At 39.0% G+C, this 10,985-nt stretch overlaps 1 protein-coding gene across 2 annotated transcripts in view; it reads left to right on the forward strand.

The window, feature by feature from the left end:
• ADGRG7 (adhesion G protein-coupled receptor G7) overlaps window positions 1–10,612 on the forward strand; it is an 83,810-nt gene extending 73,198 nt beyond the window's left edge. Inside the window, exon 16 of one of the 2 annotated variants that reach the window (XM_054479872.1) lies at window positions 9,877–10,612. In XM_054479872.1, coding sequence (XP_054335847.1) covers window positions 9,877–10,134 — 258 coding nt within the window. In that variant the 3' untranslated portion in view covers window positions 10,135–10,612. The remainder of the gene's footprint in view (window positions 1–9,876) is intronic. The other variant, XM_054479873.1, reaches the window with a different exon arrangement.
• Window positions 10,613–10,985: the final 373 nt, after the last annotated feature.

The following is a 10,985-nucleotide window of genomic DNA, read 5'->3' on the forward strand; positions in this document are numbered from 1 at the left end:
CCAGCTGCAGCGTCTCAGGGAGCTGGCGCTTGTGCCAGTGCCTGGAGCTGCCTGCCCCACCGCAGCTGGCATGCCTGGCTGTGCACAGTGGCCGGACCCCATGCTCGCTTACACATCCCTCACTGCTCCATGCCTGGCTCGTCCTTGGCAGGTGTGGAATCCGGGTCGGTAGCTAAGCCAAGCACAGCCTGCCAGACCGAGTAGGAGGAATGAGCCCAGTGGGCCAGAGCTAAACTTTGGCAAAGGTGCCACTGGCCACATAGATTTCTGTCTGGTGAAACAACACCCCAAGGATCCCGTAACACTAACAATATTCTTTTAAGATGGTTGTTATCTTTAGTTCTCAAATTATTTTTTTATAAAACCTCATTTACCTTTAACTTGTTCATCAAAGACTGAAACGTGTGTAAAACTTCCTTTTATTCTATTTTTCTTTTAATTTTTCTTCTGACTGTTTTAGCAATTTGTCTTTATACAATTCAATGCTGTATTATCATGTTCCTGGAAATTTATGGATATGGTATTTAATATATCTATGGAGCATTATACCTTTCAGCAATATAACAAGTCTCTCAGTCCCAGTTTATCTTGAAATCTGATTTTCCGTATGGCAATGTAGCAACTTCTAGTTTGTTTTTATTTGATTTTATCTAATTTATTTATGCTAGTTCTTTTATTTTTAAGTTTTCTCATCACTTTGGTTTTAACTTACCTCTTTTTAGACCCTGCATATTTAGATTTGTTTGTTTTTGATAATTTTCTCATAGTTTTTCCATTTTATCTATTTATTTATTTATTGAGACAGGGTCTTGCTCTGTCACCCAGGCTGGAATGCAGTGACACAATCACAGCTCACTGCAGCCTCAATCTCCTGGACTCAAGTGATCCTCCCACCTCAATCTCCCAAGTAACTGGGACTACAGGCACGTGACGCCATGCCTGGCTAATTTTTTTTTTCAATTTTTTTTATAGAGATAGGGTCGCACTATGTTGTCCAGGCTGTTCTTGAACTCCTGGGCTCAAGTGGTCATCCTGCCTCAGCTTCCTAAAGTGTTGGGATTATAGGCCTGAGCCACCTTGCCTGGCCGGTTTTGCCATTTTATTAAAAATGTTAAACTTTTGGCTATTTAGTTAAATACTAGCTATTAAAACTAATGTTTGTTTTATTGTGTTATCTTAGTTTTTTTTCCCTGTACATCTATCACTGCCTCCTTAGTTTTATATATTGTGTTATATAAATTATGTTTTTCAGTATAACTTCCTCTATTTGGACTATTTTCATTCTATTTTAAATTCTACTAATTATAATCTTTGTTTATTGAACATTACTACAACTTATATAAATTTCAATTTCCAGAGTAAAACAATAGATATTGATTCCTCTCTTTTTAAGGTAATAATATTAACACAGTTTAACTGCTTCTTGCAGTTTTGTTGGTACAATTTAAAATTTATCATGTTGTGGTTAAGTTATACTGTCTACGTTATTTTCTTTTAAGAAATATTTATAATACTAGATTATGTTTGATAATTATATTAACTGTATTTTCTTATGCTTAACTCTATATTTAAATGTTTTTCCAGTCCTTTTATATTGGAATGTCCTGTTATTCTGACTTCCTTACTTTAAGGAAACTCTCATCAATGGTAGTAATTTTTGAGTAAATATTTAGTGGATAGTTGGTAAACATTAATGAGGACTTTTCTATCTGATAATTTTTCTTTAGATACTATGACACATAAACTACAAATTAGCTTGGCATTTATTCTTGGCAATGACCTTTATTCATTGACATACTATAGACGAACGGAAATTTATGTTGTGAAAATAAAGCCTGAGAAGGAACCAAAATTCTTATGTTTTTCCCCATTCTTTTTTTTTTTAAATTTTGTTATAATTATACTTTAAGTTTTAGGGTACATGTGCACAACGTGCAGATTTGTTACATATGTATACATGTGCCGTGTTGGTGTGCTGCACCCATTAACTCGTCATTTAGCATTAGGTATATCTCCTAATGCTATCCCTTCCCCCTCCCCACACCCCACAACAGTCCCAGTGTGTGATGCTCCCCTTCCTGTGTCCATGTGTTCTCATTGTTCACTTCCCACCTATGAGTGAGAACATGTGGTGTTTGTTTTTTTGTCCTTGCCATAGTTTGCTGAGAATGATGGTTTCCAGCTTCATCCATGTCCCTACAAAGGACATGAACTCATCATTTTTTATGGCTGCATAGTATTCCATGGTGTATATGTGCCACATTTTCTTAATCCAGTCTATCATTGTTGGACATTTGGGTTGGATCCAAGTCTTTGCTATTGTGAATAGTGCCCCAATAAACATACGTGTGCATGTGTCTTTATAGCAGCATGATTTATAATCCTTTGGGTATACACCCAGTAATGGGATGGCTGGGTCAAATGGTATTTCTAGTTCTAGATCCTTGAGGAATTGCCACACTGACTTCCATAATGGTTGAACTAGTTTACAGTCCCACCAACAGTGTAAAAATGTTCCTATTTCTCCAGGTCCTCTCCAGCACCTGTTGTTTCCTGACTTTTTAATGATCGCCATTCTAACTGGTGTGAGATGGTATCTCATTGTGGTTTTGATTTGCATTTCTCTGATGGCCAGTGATGATGAGCATTTTTTCATGTGTTTTTTGGCTGCATAAATGTCTTCTTTTGAGAAGTGTCTGTTCATATCCTTTGCCCACTTTTTGATGGGGTTGTTTGTTTTTTTCTTGTAAATGTGTTTGAGTTCATTGTAGATTCTGGATATTAGCCCTTTGTCCGATGAGTAGGTTGCAAAAATTTTCTCCCATTTTGTAGGTTGCCTGTTCACTCTGATGGTAGTTTCTTTTGCTGTGCAGAAGCTCTTTAGTTTAATGAGATCCCATTTGTCAATTTTGTCTTTTGTTGCCATTGCTTTTGGTGTTTTAGACATGAAGTCCTTGCCCATGCCTATGTCCTGAATGGTATTGCTTAGGTTTTCTTCTAGGGTTTTTATGGTTTTAGGTCTAACATGTAAGTCTTTAATCCATCTTGAATTAATTTTTGAATAAGGTGTAAGGAAGGGATCCAGTTTCAGCTTTCTACATATGGCTAGCCAGTTTTCCCAGCACCATTTATTAAATAGGGAATCCTTTCCCCATTACTTGTTTTTGTCAGGTTTGTCAAAGATCAGATAGTTGTAGATATGTGGTGTTATTTCTGAGGGCTCTGTTCTGTTCCATTGGTCTATATCTCTGTTTTGGTACCAGTACCATGCTGTTTCGGTTACTGTAGCCTTGTAGCATAGTTTGAAGTCAGGTAGCGTGATGCTGCCAGCTTTGTTCTTTTGGCTTAGGATTGACTTGGCAATGCAGGCTCTTTTTTGGTTCCATATGAACGAACTTTAAAGTAGTTTTTTCCAATTCTGTGAAGAAAGTCATTGGTAGCTTGATGGGGATGGCATTGAATCTATAAATTACCTTGGGCAGTATGGCCATTTTCACGATATTGATTCTTCCTACCCATGAGCATGGAATGTTCTTCCATTTGTTGGTATCCTCTTTTATTTCATTGAACAGTGGTTTGTAGTTCTTCTTGAAGAGTTCCTTCACATCCCTTGTAAGTTAGATTCCTAGGTATTTTATTCTCTTTGAAGCAACTGTGAATGGGAGTTCACTCATAATTTGGCTCTCTGTTTGTCTGTTATTGGTGGATAAGAATGCTTGTGATTTTTGCACATTGATTTTGTATCCTGAGACTTTGCTGAAGTTGCCTATCAGCTTAAGGAGATTTTGGGCTGAGATGATGGGGTTTTCTAGATATACAATTATGTCATCTGCAAACAGGGACAATTTGACTTCCTCTTTTCCTAATTGAATACCCTTTATTTCCTTCTCCTGCCTGATTGCCCTGGCCAGAACTTCCAACACTAAGTTGAATAGGAGTTGTGGGAGAGGGCAGCCCTGTCTCATGCCCGTTTTCAAAGGGAATGCTTCCAGTTTTTGTCCATTCAGTATGATATTGGCTGTGGGTTTGTCATAGATAGCTCTTATTATTTTGAGATACGTCCCATCAATACCTAATTTATTGAGAGTTTTTAGCATGAAGTGTTGTTGAATTTTGTCAAAGGCCTTTTCTGCATCTATTGAGATAATCATGTGGTTTTTGTCTTTGGTTCTGCTTATATGGTGGATTACGTTTATTGATTTTCGTACGTTGAACCAGCCTTGCATCCCAGGGATGAAGCCCACTTGATCATGGTGGATAAGCTTTTTGATGTGCTGCTGGATTCGGTTTGCCAGTATTTTATTGAGGATTTTTGCGTCAATATTCATCAAGGATATTGGTCTAAAATTTTCGTTTTTTGTTGTGTCTCTGCCAGGCTTTGGTATTAGGATGATGCTGGCCTCATAAAATGAATTAGGGAGAATTCTCTCTTTTTCTATTGATTGGAATAGTTTCAGAAGGAATGGTACCAGCTCCTCCTTGTACCTCTGGTAGAATTCGGTTGTGAATCCATCTCGTCCTGGACTTTTTTTGGTTGGTAAGGTATTAATTATTGCCTCAATTTCAGAGCCTGTTATTGGTCTATTCAGGGATTCAACTTCTTCCTGGTTTAATCTTTGGAGGGTGTATGTGTCGAGGAATTTATTCATTTCTTCTAGATTTTCTAGTTTATTTGCGTAGAGGTGTTTATAGTATTCTCTGATGGTAGTTTGTATTTCTGTGGTATCAGTGGTGATATCCCCTTTGTCATTTTTTATTGCATCTATTTGATTCTTCTCTGTTTTCTTCTTTATTAGTCTTGCTAGCAGTCTATCAATTTTGTTGATCCTTTCAAAAAACCAGCTCCTGGACTCATTGATTTTTTGAAGGGTTTTTTATGTCTCTGTTTCCTTCAGTTCTGCTCTGATCTTAGTTATTTCTTGCCTTCTGCTAGCTTTTGAATGTGTTTGCTCTCACTTCTCTAGTTCTTTTAATTGTGATGTTAGGGTGTCAATTTTAGATCTTTCCTGCTTTCTCTTGTGGGCATTTAGTGCTATAAATTTCCCTCTACACACTGCTTTGAATGTGTCCCAGAGATTCTGGTATGTTGTGTCTTTGTTCTGGTTGGTTTCAAAGAACATCTTTATTTCTGCCTTCATTTTGTTATGTACCCAGTAGTCATTCAGGAGCAGGTTGTTCAGTTTCCATGTAGTTGAGCAGTTTTGAGTGAGTTTCTTAATCCTGAGCTCTAGTTTGATTGCACTGTGGTCTGAGAGACAGTTTGTTATAATTTCTGTTCTTTTACATTTGCTGAGGAGAGCTTTACTTCCAAGTATGTGGTCAATTTTGGAATAGGTGTGTTGTGGTGCTGAAAAGAATGTATATTCTGTTGATTTGGGGTGGAGAGTTCTGTAGATGTCTATTAGGTCTGCTTGGTGCAGAGCTGAGTTCAATTCCTGGATATCACTGTGAACTTTCTGTCTCATTGATCTGTCTAATGTTGACAGTGGGGTGTTAAAGTCTCCCATTATTATTGTGTGGGATTCTAAGTCTCTTTGTAGGTCACTCAGGACTTGCTTTATGAATCTGGGTTCTCCTGTATTGGGTGCGTATATATTTAGGATAGTTAGCTCTTCTTGTTGAATTGATCCCTTTACCATTATGTAATGGCCTTCTTTGTCTCTTTTGATCTTTGTTGGTTTAAAGTCTGTTTTATCAGAGACTAGGATTGCAACCTCTGCCTTTTTTTTGTTTTCCATTTGCTTGGTAGATCTTCCTCCATCCCTTTATTTTGAGCCTATGTGTGTCTCTGCACGTGAGATGGGTTTCCTGAATACAGCACACTGATGGGTCTTGACTCTTTATCCAATTTGCCAGTCTGTGTCTTTTAATTGGAGCATTTAGCCCATTTACATTTAAGGTTAATATTGTTACATGTGAATTTGATCCTGTCATTATGTTAGCTGGTTATTTTGCTCGTTAATTGATGCAGTTTCTTCCTAGCCTTGATGGTCTTTACAATTTGGCATGTTTTTGCCCTGGCTAGTACCGGTTATTCCTTTCCATGTTTAGTGCTTCCTTCAGGAGCTCTTTTAGGGCAGGCCTGGTGGTGACAAAATCTCTCAGCATTTGCTTGTCTGTGAAGTATTTTATTTCTCCTTCACTTATGAAGCTTAGTTTGGCTGGATATGAAATTCTTTTCTTTAAGAATGTTGAATATTGGCCCCCACTCTCTTCTGGCTTGTAGAGTTTCTGCTGAGAGATCCGCTGTTAGTCTGATGGGCTTCCCTTTGTGGGTAACCCGACCTTTGTCTCTGGCTGCCCTTAACATTTTTTCCTTCATTTCGACTTTGGTGAATCTGACAATTATATGTCTTGGAGTTGCTCTTCTCGAGGAGTATCTTTGTGGCGTTCTCTGTATTTCCTGAATTTGAATGTTGGCCTGCCTTGCTAGATTGGGGAAGTTCTCCTGCATAATGTCCTGCAGAGTGTTTTCCAACTTGGTTCCATTCTCCCCGTCACTTTCAGGTACACCAATCAGACATAGATTTGGTCTTTTCACATAGTCCCATATTTCTTGGAGGCTTTGTTCATTTCTTTTTATTCTTTTTTCCCTAAACTTCTCTTCTCGCTTCATTCCATTCATTTCGTCTTCCATCGCTGATACCCTTTCTTCCAGTTGATCGCATCAGCTACTGAGGCTTGTGCATTTGTCATGTAGTTCTCGTGCCTTGGTTTTCAGATACATCAGGTCCTTTAAGGACTTCTCTGCATTGGTTATTCTAGTTAGCCATTCATCTAATTTTTTTTCAAGTTTTTAAACTTATTTGCCGTGGGTTCGAACTTCCTCCTTTACCTTGGAGTAGTTTGATCTTCTGAAGCCTTCTTCTCTCAACTCACCAAAGTCATTCTTCATCCAGCTTTGTTCCATTGCTGGTGAGGAGCTGCGTTCCTTTGGAGGAGGAGAGGCGCTCTGATTTTTAGAGTTTCCGGTTTTTCTGCTCTGTTTTTTCGTCATCTTTGTGGTTTTATCTACCTTTGGTCTTTGATGATGGTGACGTACAGATGGGTTTTTGGTGTGGATGCCCTTTCTGTTTGTTAGTTTTCCTTCTAACAGTCAGGACCCTCAGCTGCAGGTCTGTTGGAGTTTGCTGGAGGTCCACTCCAGACCCTGTTTACCTGGGTATCAGCAGCGATGGCTGCAAAACAGTGGATATTGGTGAACCACAAATGCTGCTGCCTGATCGTTCCTCTGGAAGTTTTATCTCAGAGGAGTACCCGGCCTTGTGAGGTGTCAGTCTGCCCCTACTGGGGGGTGCCTCCCAGTTAGGCTACTCGGGGGTCAGGGACCCACTTGAGGAGGCAGTCTGCCTGTTCTCAGATCTCAAGCTGCGTGCTGGGAGAACCACTACTCTCTTCAAAGCTGTCAGACAGGGACATTTAAGTCTGCAGAGGTTACTGCTGCCTTTTGTTTGTCTGTGCCCTGCCCCCAGAGGTGGAGCCTACAGAGGCAGGCAGGCTTCCTTGAGCTGTGGTGGGCTCCACCCAGTTCGAGCTTCCCGGTGCCTTTGTTTACCTACTCAAGACTTGGCAAAGGCGGGCGCCCCTCCCCCAGCCTTGCTGCCGCCTTACAGTTTGATCTCAGGCTGCTGTGCTAGCAATGAGCGAGGCTCCGTGGTCGGGATGCGGGATATAATCTCCTGGTGTGCTGTTTGTTAAGCCCGTTGGAAAAGTGCGGTATTAGGGTGGGAGTGACCCGATTTTCCAGGTGCCATCTGTCACCTCTTTCTTTGGCTAGGAAAGGGAATTCCCTGACCCCTTGCACTTCCCGGGTGAGGCGATGCTTCGCCCTGCTTTGGCTCACGCACGGTGTGCTGCACTCACTGTCCTGCACCCACTTTCTGGCACTCTCCAGTGAGATGAACCCAGTACCTCAGTTGGAAATGCAGAAATCACCCGTCTTCTGTGTTATTCACACTGGGAGCTGTAGACCGGAGCTGTTCCTATTCAGCCATCTTGGCTCAAACTCCTCATTTTAAACAAGGACCTCAGGTGATTTCTATGTACACTAAAGTGTGGGAATATCTAGATTTGTTCACACATAAAACTTCTAGATCTAGAATGCTATAATTCTAATAAACATTTACTAAATGCTACACATATTACTTAGAAGGCACAATTTGATCTTTGTGTTACTGGTAATCGGTCTGACCCACACATTTTTTCTTTTCAAATAACATTTTTGGGCTTTTAGGAAGCACAGAAATATTGGGAGTCCAACCAAACAAGTCCAACAGGATGGTGTTTTTATGAATTATCCATGGTCTAGGATCTTTTCCTAATTATTTTACCAACAGAAATTTGATCAAATCTTAGTTTTACCTTAGAATTTAAATTCTGGAAAAATCAGATGAAGTAGTGTATGCCACAAAAAAGATGGTTTTCTAGAGACTGGATTTCTCATGTGCCCCAAATAAATCTCTCTCCTTTGAACAATTAAGATGGCCAATGACCACTCCTGTCCTTCTGAAACCTGTGTCTCCAAGCACACACTGTCATAAGGGCCTTTCTTCTGATGTGTTAGATACCACCTGTTGAGTAATAATCAAGCTACTTTTTCTACTTTTGGCCAGAGAACAAGTCTGTCTCTTGCCAACACTTATTGATTTTTTAGTCGAACTATAAGGGTCTTTCCATAGTACCAGAAGTCTCCAATAACAGTACTCACAGGATATGATTCCAAAAATAAACTCTTAAAAGGGTTGGGGCCCTATAGATGCCAATGTGGGAGACATCGAAGGATATTTATTTTTAAAAATAACTTTTCATTTTGAAATGATTTAATAAAAAATTTTGGAAAAATAGTATAGCTCCCACATATTCTTTGTCCAGCTTTCCCAAATGATAATATCTTATACAGCCATAGTATACTGTCAAAATCAAGAAACTGACATTGGCACGATATTATCAACTTAACTACAGATGCTATTTCATCTGTCATTTCTACAAAGGATATTAATAAAGAATTAACAGAGGCATCTTAAAAGCTATGATACACTTTGTAGTCACTTTCTATTACAGTTACAGGCAACAGTATAGGCAGCACGGTATATTGGATAGAGGAGGGGTTTTGGAGCTAAAGATGTAAGAATTCAATTCCAGACTCCACTGAGTACTGGTTGGGTGATCTTGGACAAACTACTTAGTTTATCTGAACTTTAGTTTCCTTATCTGAAACATGCGGATGATAAGGCTTGTTGTATTGGGTTGATGTGAGGATTACATGAGAATGATCAAATGATGAGGATTAAGGGGAAAGCAAGGGTCTGATACTGATATGACTTCAATAAATGGCAGTTTTTACTGGAAACATATAGAAAATATTATTCAGTGTTTTGTGGCTCAATTTCTCATGTACATCTGGTCTTCATCTGTGAAGTACAGAAAAGCAGTGACTAGAAGGGCTTTACATTTTTTTGTCCTTAAGTGCACAGATTTCTAGTTATGTTACTATAACTCCAAGAAATATGGAAACACAGAATGTTAGAACTGGAAGAAGAATTAGGTATTTCATAGTTAATCTTCTTCCTTCAGGAAGTTGAAGATTATCAAGATTATGAAATAAACAAATTTACACAGTCAGCTAGTGGCAACCCAGGACCTGAACTCGGGTCTTCTATATCTGCTATTGTACTGTTACATGTAGGTCTTTGTATATGGGAAAACTTTGCCTCAACCCTCTTAGATTAAAAAGTGCATGGCAGCTGCACACTGGCAAATTCAAGTTGGGGAAGTGCCATGCAGATGAGAAGGTTGGGTGGCAGAGTGAAATAAAATGTCTTCCTTGATACTGTATCTCAGCACTTACCCAACATTAAATTTTTGTTCTATCTGCAGGGATTGCAAATTTTTATCCTGTACACTGTTAGAACAAAAATCTTCCAGAGTGAAGCTTCCAAAGTGTTGATGTCGCTATTGTCTATTGGGAGAAGGAAGTCATTGCCTTCAGTGACACGGCCGAAGCTGCGTGTAAAGATGTATAATTTCCTCAGGTCATTGCCAACCTTACATGAACACTTTAGGCTACTGGAAACCTCTCTGAGTACTGAGGAAATCACACTCTCTGAAAGTGACAAAGCAAAGGAAAGCATCTAGACAGTAAAACTTACCTGTTGTGGTCTTTTTAATCACCTCGTTTGAGTTTTATCTGTTTCTCTCCTTTATTTCCCAGTCCTCTCAGAAAGTCTTCCTCAATGTATTTTGCTCAGGATTAAGAATTAGATAAAACCTGTTGTTTATTATTATTCAGGAGAATGGACTTGGTAGTTTTTCTATTTTTCAATAGATTTGTACTTGAATAAGGTGAAGAATTTCACACAACATGCAAGAGTACCATTCTTCCTTATATTGTTAAATCTTTGTGACACACTTTGACAAAAATGTAGAACCTATAACAAATTCTTTTACAAGTTACTATAAAGGACACAAAGAGAAAAATTTACCTTCCAGAACAAAATGACTCCTGATGAACAGTGTGTGGGGATTTGCTTGTATGTATTAAACTTTTGACCTTTGAATATTTTACAGTTGTATGTGCTTGTACTTTTATTTCCAATGAAGAATTTGGCACCAATTCAACCTTTGAAAAGCGATATTTTTTTCTGTTTGAAAAAAAGTATGTTTTGTGACCAGGAGAATTGGCTCTGCAAGAAATGGGCAGCGAGACAGGTTAGTTTGTTACTAAATGGATATTTCCTTCCAGTTCTTAATATATCTGCTCTTTCACTGAAGTGGCATTGAGACCCCCAAAATAAGAAGTTAGTCGTAATCATCGTTTATGGCTTTTAAAAGATTTAACTGCTCATGGAAAGTCAAACACTTGAATTACGAATGGCTTCCTCATTAAAAAAAATGGCCTCTATTTGGGTGGTGAGCATTCCCACTGGACTTAGGGTATATAGTCTTTAAATTGCTGTTTTCTGTTTTGCCATAAACGAGACAGCTGC

The sequence above is a fragment of the Pongo pygmaeus genome, chromosome 2 (genome assembly GCF_028885625.2).
Source record: "Pongo pygmaeus isolate AG05252 chromosome 2, NHGRI_mPonPyg2-v2.0_pri, whole genome shotgun sequence".
Taxonomy (NCBI): domain Eukaryota; kingdom Metazoa; phylum Chordata; class Mammalia; order Primates; family Hominidae; genus Pongo; species Pongo pygmaeus.